At 41.1% G+C, this 16,272-nt stretch overlaps 1 protein-coding gene across 2 annotated transcripts; it reads right to left on the bottom strand.

The window, feature by feature from the left end:
* Positions 1-3,058: 3,058 nt before the first annotated feature.
* Positions 3,059-12,291, bottom strand: LOC307039527 (fibronectin type III domain-containing protein 7-like). Of its 2 annotated transcripts, none has more exons than XM_079681654.1 (10): positions 11,983-12,291; positions 10,218-10,478; positions 8,937-9,200; positions 7,579-7,848; positions 6,992-7,246; positions 6,662-6,919; positions 6,088-6,342; positions 5,511-5,765; positions 4,595-4,855; positions 3,059-4,307 (listed from the first exon to the last, which is right to left on the bottom strand). In XM_079681654.1, exons 1-10 carry the CDS (start codon positions 12,092-12,094, stop codon positions 4,210-4,212), a joined length of 2,289 nt encoding a protein of 762 aa, XP_079537780.1. In that variant the 5' UTR covers positions 12,095-12,291; the 3' UTR covers positions 3,059-4,209. The 2 variants fall into 2 exon arrangements, with proteins under 2 accessions (XP_079537780.1, XP_079537781.1); XM_079681655.1 differs by lacking the exon at positions 3,059-4,307 and adding an exon at positions 4,358-4,395 and having other exon boundaries at positions 11,983-12,290.
* Between the last annotated feature and the right edge of the window lie 3,981 nt (positions 12,292-16,272).

Below are 16,272 nucleotides of genomic sequence, written 5' to 3'. Positions count from 1 at the left end.
AATTTTGGGTATCCTTTTGTTGAAATGTCTGTTTAAAATTAATCGAAGCATCAGACGAAAAAGGCTTTTGAAAATAATATTATATTTTGATTTAGGTCAAAATATAATATGTGTAAACCTGAAGAGTCAGTGCCTCACCAGCCATCAACCTCACTGCACGTCACTGCAGAAGCTTATATATAGACATCTAAGTTTTTTGTGCCCCACCACTTTTGTACATATAGAAACGCCACTGCACATGTCTACCCTACTTTTAGAATCTTTGAATCATGAATCTATTGATTAGATTTATGAACTATTCTACTCGATAGATTTAGGATTCGAAAATTCTTAAAGAGAAGGAAAAACATTTGTATTGTAGCACAATACTCTATATTCAAGGATGTAGTAAAGATACCACAACATATTTGCATGATATGGGTGAGAGACCCATATCATGCAAATATGTTGTTTTAAAAAAAAAAAGTTTTCAAAACCGTTTCTAGTCCTCGGCATTTCCAGACAAGTGGCTACTGTAATCAATCTCGCTGCTGTCTGTGCAATTTACTCGGCTGACTTTTTTTTTGCTTACTTTAACATAATCTTTCATGGTGGGGCTAAGATATTTCTTGGTATGGCTGTAGCCTACCCCAGCCATACCCTGGATACTCTACTGTATGGGTCTGAAAAAGGAATTGGACTTCCTCTACCTTAAGGCCTCAAAGCATTTCCAATACTCTATACCAGGGGGTCGGCAACCCCTGGCACGCGTGCCAGCATTGGCACGCGGCACCGTAACCAGTGGCACACTAGGAATAAGTGGAATAAGTGTGCAAAATATTTAAATTGTATTTTCGGATCCTGAACGAGACCGCCGCCAGAGCGCGTCTCCCCGTTACCTGCAGAAGGAAGCCATGCACGCAACGCAGCCCGGCTCTCTTTAACTCCAGGTGACTTTCTGCCGCTTTCCTCCGTGGTGCAGTGCTGATTGTTTCACCACGGAGGAAAGCACTTCACTAATTGCAGTACCCATAAGGAGCTGTACAAATGCCGCAGTTTTTGCGTGGCTGTTTATTTAGTTGAAAGCCCAGTGGCGATCTGCTCATCTCTCATCGAAATAATATGCTACAAAGGGGCGGACTGGCCATCTGTGTGTTGAACTTTCCTGTCGGCTCCCAGACCGTAGTCGAGGAGGGCAGAAGCAACAAGCTTCAGGTTCAATAACCCACTTTAGCTTAAATGACTGGAGAGAGGCGAGCTCTTCTTCGGAGGCCGTTGAATTTATTTAGCTGTTCTTCTGTTTCACAAAATACATCACACCCCTCTCTCTCTCTCTTAAAGGGACATCGATCTCATCTCACTCTGCATGACCCTAATATCATAACATGTGTGCTCTGGAAAATCACAGAACGGACGATCGTCCTTATTATTATGCCGTTTAAACCAATTATTTAAATGTGTTTGTTAAATTCGGCATCATGTAAGTTGCGCTGACAGGTCCACACACTGCTTCAACGCAGCGAGGCTCCCCCGCCCTCCGGGTGATAGTTGACGAGCGTCAAGCTCCTCAACGCCCCCCCCCCCCCCCCCCTTGGTAATTCTCGATCGTTGGCACGCTGAAAACATATTTTTTTTAAATGGCACTTCATATCAGAAAGGTTGCCGACCCCTGCTCTATTCTGTTGATGAACTTTCATTGTAGAAAACCTATTTCTGCCAGGAATGTAAAAAAGAAGAAATATTTGGAGTAAAGACAAATAACATGAGGTAGCGAGTCCCACAGAAGAGTTTTAGTTTGATACATAGAGGGGGGAAATGATAAAGAAGATGTTTAGGGTCCAGTCACAATAACATCCGAGGCACCTTATTCAAACTGGGGGGGAACTATTTAGTTTTCTAAAGAATTGCGTTTTGCAGAGCCCAACATTGTTTCCAAACAGAATTAACTTAAATACAGACATGGTTAACAAATCTGCTGCAGCTTTAAATATATTTTGCACTTTTAGTGGAAATGTTAAAGTAAAAATATCGAGAATACAGACATTTAAACTTTATTGTTAAAATTAAAAAACGTTCTACTCTAGTTGTTCTGGCCCTAATACTCCTCCATACAAATACTTCTAAAAAGGTATGAGTTTGAATAAACAAGTTTAAAAACAATCAATGGACACATAAGTTGTAACTGCATTGCCAAAGCTCCATACCGCTATTGTCAAACACATTTTATATGTTCAGTTATAAACACATTTTCACACCTCTTCCAGACTTAAGGGGACATGTAAACAGTATTACAAACTGTCAACTAGAGCTCAAGCAATTAGTTAAATCAGTCAACTTGTATATAGATTCATTGTTTCCAATTTGATATCAATATTTTAATTTTAAATAACCTGAAAACCTTTTTGACTCTGGGATACTGAGCAGATGTTTTATCAAGGACAGGATATCTGACATCAGATATCAGATTGAATAGATAAAAGGAATACATATTAAATAAGGACTAATGTTGTTAGTAAATTGCCCAGGGGGTCAGAACAACACACTGAAGCAAATGTGCCTGATTTACCTTAGTTTCAGTTTCACAACTACGATACATTTTCACCAAGGTGTCTGAGCATTTTCACCAGTTATGAAAACTTGCCAAAAGCACTTCCTGCCGGACAACTTTCTTTGGAGCAGGAAAAGAAAATATCCAAAGTGTGGCCGGGTAACAATGTTGGTCACTATTCTTTTAGGTAAGAAAGATAGAAAGTAAATGTGAACACTACTGAAAAAGATAAGTAAAATACCTCATTATATAAAAGGCCCGTTTCGGTATAATATATTGTATTATAATTGAATCTGATGGATAGATCTGAAGCTGACATTAAATATAAATACCTTTTAGTTAAAAATGTATATTCAAAAGTTATCAAACAAACTGAGGGAAGTCAAAAGCATTAGCCTTTGGATTATAGTGGAGTCAAAGTATTGGAGTAGGTACACTTAGTTATGGTCCGCCACAATTTGGCAACAAACGGCATAAAACAAGATTTTGAAGCACAAATCTATGGGCAAAATAAACCACACATCACAAAAATGATGCTCGGAATAATTTATTTACTGATCTATGAATCAGGTTTTCACAACAACAGAGACACATATCACAAACAGTTGAATTCATCCTGAGAACACATGATTAGGTGACACAGATCACCAGGAGGCTTCCTACTTGGGGGCAGACCTACAATTATTTACTTTTTGGCCAACCATCCAATCAATTATTCAGAAAATGAAGGGGCAAAAATATTCTTCAAGGTCTGCTTAGGCAGTGTTACTCTTTTGCCAATTGATCTTTTTGTCAATATGGTGATTTGTTCAAGAGGTACTTTTAACATGTTTCATGTCCACATTGTACATGTTGCCTCATGAGCAGCAAACATATGCACTCGTCTCTTCGAGTGCTTGATCAAGATCGTTTAGGGAATAGAGGGGTATTGTTTTATCAGTGATACAGACATAAAAACACATACAAATGTATTATTAAAATGATTTCACTATCACCACTGGACAACACACAGGCATGTTGTCCAGTGCAGGCAAGTCCTTCTATTCATCCATGAGTTGGCTTTATTGCAGTGGTGCGGGACTGATGGAGGAAGAGCAGGAAAAGGAAGATGGCGGTGTTGCGTCTGTGGAGAAGAGATTCAGTCACATTCAGTTTGAAGAAATGTATATCCATTAAGTAAATTGTTACATCTTATAACAGCAGAGTGTCAAATCAAAGTTTTCAGATCTTGATCAAAATAATGTTTTATTGTGACCAGCAGAGAGAATCATCATTATACCTGAACATGTATAATATACTTAATTATTATGTCTTACTGTAACAAGTATCAGAGTTTTGTTTCTGTTCTCGTTTCATGTCGTGCCTGCGTTGCTTTAATATTGGTGTTTTCATAAAAGTTCATCTTTTAGCTTGCTTTATTGTTAATTATATTTTGAAGTTTAAAAGATGATTTAAAGCTGGTCTCAAAGAGGCAAGCTCACTGGCTTCACATAACTTTATGCTTGCGTCTTTAGTCAACCACTATAGCAGTTGCTGCTATGTACAGCTTCCACTACAGTTTCTGTATAATTGTCGTATTTTTACTTACCATATCTAGTCCACGCTTCTCTTTCCTCTGTATATCACTGCAGAACAACAGGTTGAAATGACATTAGAGAAAAATAATAATTTTACTTCTCAAGTCAAATAAATGTTTGGGTGAGACTTAAAATAGAGTTATAAATATATTTTTGCAAATTATAACACTCACCTGTACCAAGGTTGCTGCCTTCGCAAGAGACTGAGAGAGCAGGGAAAAAAAAGTTGAAATTCAGTCAAAATGTTGTCAATCATTTTTAAAATGATTCAGCTGTGCCACCTTTGTTGTCCTGTGGGGATTGAATCGTCTTTACTGCTTTTGTGTTCCCAAATACAGAAAGACATAAAATCACTAGTGCTAAAACTTTTCCGTTAAGAGCATAAACAGAGGGTTAACTTTTAATATAAACAAAAGGACACATTAGCGCCAAACTAAATTCCTATATTATTTATCATCATAAACAACTGTGAGAGATGTCACAATCCTACCTGAGTAGATCCTCTGGGTGCAGAAGAGGACTTTGCTGCCCTCTGGTGTGAGCGGAGTCACCACCACAGTGTAGACATCCCCACACTGGATGTTGGGAACATCACAGCTGCTCTCCCCGGGGGAGGCGGTGCAGGTGTAGTTGTTCCTGCTGCCCACCAGCTCTGTGACGTAGCTGTGGCTGCTGCCAGCACCGCGCCAGTGCACCCGCAGAGAGCTGTGGGCCATCCCATAGAGCCGGACGCCTGATGGACAGCAGGCACCTGAGAGAGAGAGAGAGACATGAAGGGAGCTTTCTGCAGTGGCTTTAATGTCTGAAAGATAACCAGCCCATTCAAAGAGAGCATGACAAATTGTTTTAATTTTTGGAACATATATTTCACCGATCTGTCAAATGTTAATCCTGACGCACATGAGCAAAGCAGTCAAGAAATGGCTTTGAATTTAAAGTGTATTTTGTTGTTTTACAAAAAGGGTACGGACTCTACTGTTGTGTGGGTGTCAGAGCGCCATCTATTGGGCCACGAAGATAATGCTAAATGGTTCGATTAATAGAAGTAGGCTTACATTTGTCAGTAATTTACAAAACATTTATAGTTTTTTATAGCAGCTACATGTTTTAAACATTTAGTTATGTTTTTACTTTGGATGCTCGTCCTCAAGATTTTTTTTTAAATCTTAAAAACTACAAACATGTGAGAACCCCTTTTGTACAAATAAATATAACAAGTGTTTCAAATCCAATTTTATTGAAAATGATTAAGATTCCTACTTTTATATTGATACATACCATAAACAATCGTAATAGATATGTATTGCTTCTTTTTTATAATAAAAGTGTCATGTCAGTGCTTTCTGGTAGATACACTACAGTTGCAAAGTATTTTCTTTTCATTGGAAGAAAACCCAATCACTTACTGGACGAGAAGCCCTCATAGGAGCAGTTTGACCGGCGCCCGCTGTGGCTGATCGCCTCCATGGTGACGGTGTAGTTGGTCCCACAGGTGATGCATCCCATGAGGCAGTGGGAGTCCATGGTGTGGCAGCGGGCGTGGCCACGTGTTGATGTTAGGGAAGTGATGAATGTATGCGCCCCTTTAGCAGGAGACCATGACACATTGCTCATTGCCTGCGTCACCTGATCCACCACCTGATCCACCGGGCAGCACGGTCCTGGAGAAGAGGATGATAAATGTAGTGTTAAGGAGTGGAACAAAAAACTATCTTTATAAAAATCAGAATACCTATATTCTTCCCACAGAGGGGACATTTACATTTGTTACAGCAGAAAAGAGCAAAAGACAGCTTGATATTAACTAAGAAATCAGTTTTTATTACAAATATATCTGTTCGTATTCCATGCTGAGGAACCCTGAAGGTGTTCTTGAGGCTGTAGGTGGCGCTACATGTCACTAGCACGCTATTATATTGTTGTTTTTAAGTCCTGCCTGTGCTTTATAATAAAATGGTTCAATCCCAACTTTTGACCACTCACCTGTTTCCAACAATTCAGAGTAGCTGGGTAAACCCAAGCCTGCGGGGCTGGTTGCTATGACGCTGACTTCAAAATTAGAGCCACAAGGAAGGTCAGTGATGTCACAGCTGTTTCCGTCTGTGTTGCAGGTGCGTGTGCCGTCATCTCCCGACGCTGTCACGGTGTAAATAGCAAGCCTGTTGTTTGGAGTCCAGCTGACACTGAAGCAGGAGGAGTTTCTCTGAGTCAACGTCAGATTCATCGGCATGCATGGAGCTGACGGGTGGAGGAAAAGAGGAATTAAGAGCATGATCAAACCTCTGAGACTACTCCACATACAGTACATGAGGAATGGATGTGAAATTAATGAACTGGCTGTAGGCCTGTGTAGTTTTAAAATATACTGTAGCTCTCTGATGACCAGTCTAGTTCATAATATTAGATATCAAGCATTTGAAGTCATTCAAAACTTTTTTTCACTGATGTTTTACTGCTGTTTAAATGGGAAATCTGAAAATGAAACAAAGTGGAAAACTTTACAACTTAAAAATGTAACTGGATATTTGCTGGATACATGTGGGCACACGTTTCCTACCTGTGATTTGTGTGTGAGCTTTGCATGCCCGGTTGCATCCGCTGATGTCGTTGCAGGGTGTCACCACCACGCTGTAGGAACTGTCGCAGCTGAGGTCAGAGAGGGCGCACACCGGAGCCGTGTCGTTACACAGGATGACCTCTGAACTTTCTGCAGCTCGAGTCTGGTACAGCTCTGCCCCCCGAGAGACCGTCCACGTGATCTCAAACATGTCAGTGCTCACCGCGGAGATGGATACACCCTCTGGACAACAGAGCACTGAAAGACACACAGGGGGTGTGATATACAGAAAATCATGAATTCAAATCTGTCCCCTCAGTGGCTACTTACAGATGGTGTCGTTGAGAACCTGTCCTTCAGGACTGCTGCCAGCCTGGTTGAAGGCCATCACAGACATCAGGTATGTGTGGCCACATGTGCAGTTGTAGGTGCAGCTCCTGCTGGTGGTGTTGCAGCTCTCCTCTGCACCGTCTCCTCTCTTGATGAAGGCTGTGTAGCTGTCGACGTGAGTCACCGTGTCCCAGGTCAGCGTGCAGCTTCCTTCTGTCGACTCCACAACAGCCAGAGACTGTGGGGGGCAGGGGGCTGACCGGACAGGACAGCAGGGAGTTTAGTCATATTTTAATGACAGAGGGTTTCAGAGCAAACTAGTGCTGCCATCATTTTTGTATCCATATCTAGCACTAATGTTTAATGAGAAAAACATTATTATGTTTTACGTAGAATTCTTGCATTAACACAATAATGTTTCTCATTAAACAACTAAATGTAATCATAACTCTTGTAGCGAAGTGTATGTTCAAAGTATCCGTTTTATTTCATTGTATATTAGATTTAATCTATTCAATTGATGAGAACATTAAGAATTCTTCTGTGTTCACAAGTGTGATCGGAACTAAATGTAGTCTAATACTCACAGGTGATGAACACCATGGGGCCGGATTGGTCGCTGGGCCCGGCCTCGTTGGAGGTGCTGACCCGGACTGTGTGTACCTCTCCGCAGCCCACTGGAGCAAGGGTGCAGGAGCTGGATGTGGATGTGGAGTTACAGGTGAGGTTCTGGTCGCTCATCACATGGTACTGGAGGGACCCAAAGACCCCCTCATCCCGTTCCCAGGACACGGAGATACCGGCCAAACCGTTATTCATCACCATGGAGACATTGGCAATAGATGGCAAAGCAGGTCCTGTGAAAACAATAAAACATGCCCAAATGATACATTAAATAAAAGCACACATAAAAAACACACTAACAGGAGTAGAGAAGTATAATTAGAGTAATAGTTTCTAAATTACTCTTACCAGTAATGTTTTGTGAAGAAAATATTACTAATAATACTGTATTCATCAGATGGCTGTCGTTCTTAGATATAGATGTCACAGCCTGAGGTTGAAAATATTTTATATAGTTCAAACCAACACAGAGACCCACTATTTCAGCATCAAATGACTGTTTACATGTCAACACTTATCGAGTTATTTGAACATGGCTTTATAACTAGTTCTATTTGTACAGTTTTTGTATTCTTATGATGGCATAAGTCTCTGTGGACGAATAAGACACTCCAGAGAAGACCAGTGCTACCTATGTGTCTTTTTGAACTACTAGGAGTCGCCCAAGTTCAAATGTAGAACCTTTTCTTGTATGGAGTAGTTTCCTTTATGAAACAAAGGGTTTTAATACTATTTCAAACAACTTGAGTCATGTTTTTTGTAGCTTATATAGGCTACATCCCATGATAATCATTTGAAGATATATATTTTTACACAATATTCTGTGTCTTAAGGTCATGTTTTAGGTTCCACCATTATATATTTCTAATAAGTGTAAGACTGTGAAGAGGTTAAATGCTTCTGAAAAGCAAAAACTTTTGTGTGGAGGAGGCGTGTGGTGCAGTGGATAGAGCGTTGGTGTTCGGATAAGGGGGTCACAGGTTCAAACCCCTCTGCAGTCAGAATGTCATTGTGTCCCTGGATACTTTTCCCCAAATTGCTCCTGTGGGGATTGCCCACAGTATTGAGTATGTAAGTCGCTTTGGATAAAAGCGTCTAAAAAACATGTAATGCTTATAAAAATATATATATAACATGAAAAGTTCTCTGTGACTGTGTTAAGTTCATTTGAAATTGCAAGCCTAGTTAATATTGTGTCTCATCTCTACACGTGTAATATTTCTTACATGATCAAATAAAAAAGGCACATGGACTCTATATACTTGTAGGAGCAATCATGGGTATTTCCCACACACAGAAAAGAGTCTCAGTGCACGCTTACTTGTCATCTGGTTGATGTACTGACTGTCCTCTCCCTGACGGCCCTCGGGGTCCCAGGCGAAACCCTTTATGACGTAGACTGAGCCCATATCCAGGCCGGAGACGATCCAATTGGTGCTGGAAGTGTTGTGCTTGATGAAGGTGGTGTTCCAGCCAAACTTGTACAGAGACAGGCTGTACTGGACAGCGTTGGCAACAGGAGCCCAGGACACAGTGATGCTGTCATTGCTGGGAGAGGAGGCAGAGAGCTGAGGAGGGGGCAACACTGTGGAGGGGGACAAAGTTTAACATAATGAAGCGATTAGGGCGACTGTACTTTGAGTGAATATGTTTCTCTTGACTTTGATTGTTGCTTACTTAGTCATTTAAGATGTATGCTTTTGAAGCCAAGTCTTAAGGGAATAAATATCTTTTGTCATGTTTTACAGCAGTTAAGTCCTAGTAAAGCCCTTACTTTTTTGTGAATCCATTTTTTTAAATTTTGTTTTATTGTCAGCAGTCACAGATCCAAGCAGTGATGTCAGAATATGGGCTGCACCCAAGTATCAGCACAGACTTTTATGCACCTACTAAAAAATGAAAAGCATAGTTTTCATGTTGTTTCTGAATAAGTGAGCAATCAAATCTCACATGTTTGAATTTAGATGTAAAAAAAGTTGTTTTTAGTTTCAAACATGCAAGTGGAAAGCTTCGGTTATAATTTTGAAAAATGGTGGATGTATAAATATATCCACCTATAGTGTAGTTATTCTCAATCTTACATAAACAGAAACCTACATTCAAGGAAGGGAAATTAAATCAGAGGTGAATAATGGCAAACGGCGAACAAAAACGATGAGACTGCCTGTAGCATGTTATTTTGTACTTATGTGGATCAGATAGTCCCCTGTGGATGGAGTAGAGAGGTGCCAGCCATGTTCTCAGGATCAGGTCCTCCCATTGTGTTTAACAGAGAAGGGTCCGGTATACTTACCGTCTTTACTGGAAAGACCCTAAGGCATTGATCGGCAAGAAAAACCCTGGATTCTTTTTGCACAAAAACTGAAGATAATGTGTATACATTCCCTGACAGGACTGTATACTCTGCTAAGAGACAATGAAGGAGAACAAGTGACTCCTGCAGCGTATGGAGACTGAGAAGAACAGGACATATTGTTTCTTACTGAATATGTGACTCATTGCTATAATCCAGCCCTTGGGGTTTAATTGTTTACCCACTGAATACATTTCTGAAGTTTTGTTTCTCAATCTTGAATTATGGACACAAACACTACAACAGTACCTGTCTTTGCAGTCACAGGTGAAGATGGCTGGCTCTGGCCTCCACTGTTCACAGACATGATGCTGAGTGAGTACTCTGTGTACGGGTCGAGAGACTCAATCTCAGCGGGGGAGGAGGACACGATGTTTTCTCTGATGAAGCGGTTTGGATTCTGCAATCGTATGATGTAAGATGTCACCCCGGTCTTCAAGCTGAAAGACACGATAAAAGTCTTGCTGTCCTTCGACTTCACCGTCAGGATTGGATCCATCACCTCAGGAGCTAAAAGATTCACAAGAAATACAGTTTGACGAGATACTACACCTTCCTCCACCTTCTCAGCGATAGTTGGCAATGCAATCCATCTTTTTACCCACAGATTTCAGGGCAAACTATTTATTTTGTGTCTGCAACAGTACGTCAATTTGAATGCTGAATGTAATAAAATAAAACTATTTGCTTAAAGAAAGGCTTATTTAAACCATGAGGAACTAACAGTGACTCTTCTGTGCTCCTCTGTTCATCATCAAACTACCATTTAAGTGTTTTAAAATGTACACGTTACATTAGTTATTCAGATAACAAATGTTTAAAAAAAATATTCTGACTGTAATGTGCATACACTATATAGACAAAAGTATTGGGCCACCTAAAGGAGCTTTTATGACATCCCATTCCAAATTCTTGGGCATTAATATGAAGTTGGTCCCCCCCTTTGCAGCTATTAATTCCTGGAAAGGCTTTACAAGATTTTGGAGAATCTCCGTTCTAGTTCAGCCCAAAGGTGTTCAAGTCAGGGCTCTGTGCAGGCCAGTCATATTCTTCCACACCAAACTCATCCAACCAGGCTTTTATGGACCATGCTTTGTGCACATGGGCACAGTCATGCTGGAACAGAAAAGGGCCTTCCCCAAACTGTTTCCACAAAGTTGGAAGCATAGAATTGTCCAAAATGACTTGGTAAGATGAAGCATTAAGAATCACCAGACAAACAACCCCACAGCATTATCCCTCAAACTTTACAGTTGGCACAATGCAGTCCGGCAGGTAACGTTTTCCTGGCATTCGCCAAGCCCAGACTCGTCCATCAGACTGCCTGATAGAGAAGCGTGTTTCGTCCCTCCACAGAACACGTTTCCACTGCTCTGGCAGCACTTCAGTGGCAGCACTCCGCAGTTATCGAGTCAGTAGAGCTTTGGCGACTTTTAAGCACTCTGCGCCCCCGCTCTAACTTTACGTGATCTTTACGTGAGTTGCTGTGGTTCCTAAACGCTTAGACTTTGCAATAATAACACTTACAGTTGATCGTGGAATATCTACGAAAGAAGACATTTCACGAACTGACTTGTTGCAACGGTGGCATATTACAGTACCACGTTCAAATTCAGTGAGCTCTTTAATAATAAATTACTTTTATAAAGCGCTTTTCCTGGTGCTCAAAGTGCTTTAGAACGACCCATTCTTTCACAAATGTTTGTAAAGGCAGACTGCAGGGCCAGGTGCTTGATTTGATACACCTGTGGCAATGGGACTGAATGAAACACCTGTATTCAATGATTAAGGAGTGTCCCAATACTTTTGTATATACACACACGAGAGAGAGAGAGAGAGAGAGAGAGAGAGAGATATATAATTAGTTTGCCCGAATATCACAGAATAAAACGGTAGGCCTACTGTACTAGCTTAACTAAAACAAATGCACCAGAACGTTTGTGTGTGTGTGTGATGAAACTAAACAAGAATAAAACACTCAATTAAGTGCTTTAACATCACAAGGTTACCTCACCTGAGGAAGAATCGATAGTTCCAATGTTTAGTATCTCTTGAGCATTATCCAGAGCTGCAACTGTGAATGTATACATGATGTTTGGGGACAGAGAGTTGATGGTGCCCATCATTGTGTGTGGACCAAACACGGCATAACCAACGGGGTTGCCTGGGGAGTTCTGGGGGGCGGCGATGACCTTGTATGAGCTGGCTCCGTAGACCCTGGTCCATCTGAGAATCACGCTCTTCGATGTTGCAGAGAACACGGATACTTCGATATCTGAGAGAGAGCATCTTTATAGTAGCCTACTTTTTTACACCCTGAGAAATACATATAGCCTACCATCAATATTTTGTGTCCTTTCATTCTCATATGGAAATGATATTACCATCTGCAGTGTAGTTATGGTAAAATATAAAATACATACCTCGTGCTGCAGCCTGCAAATGTAGATAATAAAATATTAAAACGGTTATGGTTTTATATGACATTCAAGTTCCTACTACTTGACTGTAACATTGTATCACTCCTTTTTAAAAACAGGATTTCTGAGCCTGAAATGAAATAAGCAAAATGACTATTAACACATTTTAGTCCGTTACTTTACCTGTGAGCATATGCTCAGCAAGACAAAAATCGCTGGCCACTTCATATTTTCTTGAAGTAAAATGACTTCGCTCCTCACACTATGCAGCTTCTGTTGGATATAAATGCTTCTCTCTTTAAGGTTTCACCTTCTTCTAAACATATTGTGTCTGTGCTGGTATAAATAGCTGCATTTGGTCCCTCCCACTGAAGCAATTGACCGGTCACAGTGAAGTAGCGTAATAGAGAGGTGAAGTCCCTCCCCTTCCGGTGGACCTCCAGGGGACCTTAATTATTTCAGAAAAAGTATGTATTGAAGTCAATGGCGAGAGAAAGATTATCTTTCGACTCCGTTTCCGTTTCTAACGCTATTATTATGAGTATTATTATTATTATTATTATTAGTATAATGCGTTTTCTGTCTTCCTGTCATTATCAGGAGTTAGACATGTAATGGCTATGTATTAGATTAGATTAGAACCTTCATTCTCCTTAACTGCTGGGACATTTCCCTATAGCCAATACCTTTTATATTTTCTACTCTTCACTTACTTGTCAGCATAGGTCGGCATTGATGTACAGAACCGACAGAAGACCTTGTTTATATTGGCATCATATAGAGAGGCGAAGTCACGCCCATCTACTTCCGGTCCATGGGACCCCGGAAGCGAAAAATTATATATTGAATTCAATGGAGAGAGAAAACGTATCTTTTGATCCCGTTTGAATTGTGCCACGAACTACACATATGATGTTTGTCAATCTTAAACAATCATTTCCATGTCAAAAAAGTCACATTTTGTCGTAATACTGTTGAAATATAAGACTATGAAAAATACGCGACTACAAAGACTACAAATCCCAAATCCCATTCTGGGTCGCGTATGTGATGTCACAGGCGATAATGCTCCAAGTGGTTGCGACTCGTAATTAAAGCGAAGAAGAAGATTTCATAACTGATTTATTCCCTCCAATAAATATAAGAGATTGCTCCAATAAATTCACTTTTACAAGATGCCCGTGTGCTTTGTACCATGTTGTAATCACAAAAGTGATCATACCACTTGCTCGTTCTATCGCTTCCCGTCTGATGAAAGGACCAGGACTCGCTGGATCAGACATATCAGGTAATATCATAGGTAATATACATGTTGTGCATGGAACATAGTCAAGTTAGCTACCTAGCTAGTAGCGACGAGTAGCGAGCACGTTAGTTAGCATTACATTACTTAGCCTTGTCATTTTTAGTAGCCTTACCATGAAGTTATTATTTTATTACATGAAGTACACCAAAATGTTAAACAGTAAGAGTAGTCATCATGGTAAGTATTTTGTGAAACATTTGAAGAGTAGCCTACTGCGCCCTCCACCGGGTGCTAAGAAAGCAGTTCAGGGAGAGTCGAAGGAAGGCAGGCAGGCAGGGAGCTTTGCATGACATTCTTCTGGACATGTGTCATTGTGATAACAGTGAGGGTGAGTCAATCTGTTTGTTGGAAAGACAGTAGTTGAGTGATTACTGAGAGAAAATTATTAAAATAGATAATTATTCAGTGTTGTTACTTTAAAGTGTTGTTACTGACCTTTTTCTCTTTTATTTTCTTTACCTCACCTGTAACTGCTGAGACCCTGAGGAACATGCACACTGACCTGCTCTGGCAACCTGATTTCCACTGTACGTAATAGTATTTGGTTATGGTATATTATTTATATACATCAAAGGCACAATGCACCCCCCAGAGACACACATGTATTGAGTGTGATATTTTGCTTAGGTCATGTGAAATCATCTTTACACACTAGAAAACTGTAGGAGCGGCAACTTGATTTGAAAATTGAATTTTTAATATCCGATAATAAAGTTGATCTGTTTTCTTTATTCTTCTCTCTTCCCAGCTCCATCCATCACCGTTCTCTGTTCCTGCAGGTCCTGCTTGCTAATCAATGCTTTATTTTTTTACACAATTACAAATAAAGTCAATGTATTGTATGACATGAAGTTGTGCTTCATTCTGAGTCAATAATACATTCATTCTGCCTTCAACTGCAAAATGATTGTGGACTACACCGACATCCATGTAGCTGCCCCCCCAGTAAGATGAACCAAGCAAAGTTGACAGTCAACATACAGCTGTGCTCTTAAGTTGACATTAAGAATTTGTGAAATATTGGTAATTATTTGGAAAAAATGACTGACGATGCAGAAAACTTTTTTTATTTAGGAACAGTGGTCAGGTGAAGCATTTATCACTACATATGTGTCACACTTAAAAGGCCAAACACACTGTTTGGCCTTTTAAGAGCTCTGTCTCACTTCCTCACTCTTGGTCCTCTTCTACCTGGAAATAAAGACAACTAAAACACACACAAGCTGAATGTTACAAGTGCTTCACAAGATAAATAAAAGAGTGCAGACTGTTTAAACTATGGGCAGGGGGGCTATTTGGCAGGTTTAAATGATTGTTAGTAATGAATTATATAATTTTCTCATTGTAGACAAGCAGACAGGGAGCCAGATGAGAAAAGCAGAATATGCAGCTGCCATTTTCCTCATGGAAAAGAGAAAGGGCCAACTGTATTTGAGTGGACCAAAGAGAAAGGGAGCTTAGCGGTTAATCAGTCCAGCGACCACAGCTACAGCAAAGGGCCTGAGTCTGCAGAAACTGACCCCGAATTCTCCAGCGTGCAGTCCGCAGACACCGAACCTGGACCCTCCAGTGTGCAGTCCAGTTGTTCCGCAGACCTGGCAGGGGATACTTGGATGCGAATGGCCAAATATTCAGCAGCAGGCTTACCTGATGATGTCATCCGTATGGAAACAGGGCTTCCTGACCAGGCCATGTTTAAAAGGGTGGCGGGGTTGGTGGAGCGCTTTGAGGGCTCCATTGTGTATTACGCTGGATGGAAAGTGGAGGGCATCCTGCTGGCAGACCAGGTTTTCATGGCCATGATGAAGATCCGGCAGAATTATCCTCACCTGCACCTTGCACAGCTGTTCCACTGCAGTACCGCAACAGTGGGTAATGTGGTGAACACCATGGTCCATCTGCTCCACAGGTTGCTGTTCGAAAAAATGATGTCCACTGTGCCCAGTAGGCAAAAAAAACAAAACAGCATGCCTGCTGCTTTCCAGTCCTCTGCATTCAACTGCAGAATGATTGTAGATTGCACCGACATCCACGTGGCCGCCCCAAGTCAGATGGACCAAGCCAAACTGACGTACTCCTCCTACAGAGGGATGCACTCCTTCAAAGTGCTCATCTCTGTGGCCCCAAATGGAGTCATCAACTTCTGCAGCCAACTCTTCCCGGGCTCTGTGTCTGATAAGGCCATTATGCAGCATTCAGGCATTCTGGAACATTTAGTGGCTGGCGACCTTATCCTGGCAGACAAGGGCTTTTTAATTTCAGATATTGTGCCTGCGGGTGTGATTGTGAACATTCCCCCTTTCCTGAACAAGGGTAAGTTCACAGAGAGTGAAGTGAGAGCTACCAGGGAAATAGCCAAGAACAGGATCCATGTGGAGAGGGCAAATGCCAGAATAAAGGAGTTCAGGATTCTGGACCTGATCCCTTGCCACCTCAGGAACACTGCAAATGTGCTGGTACAGCTTTGCTGTGCCTTGGTGAACCTGCAAAATCCCCTGATAAAGGGGGATGACTAAGTTGACTAAGCCAGGGGTTCCCAAACCTTTCAGCCTGCGATCCCCGGGGGGAGCATCCAGCT

The sequence above is a fragment of the Notothenia rossii genome (assembly GCF_949606895.1).
Source record: "Notothenia rossii genome assembly, chromosome: 1".
Lineage (NCBI taxonomy): Eukaryota > Metazoa > Chordata > Actinopteri > Perciformes > Nototheniidae > Notothenia > Notothenia rossii.
The sequence above is the reverse complement of the archived record's forward strand: the minus strand, read 5'-3'. Positions and strand labels throughout refer to the sequence as shown.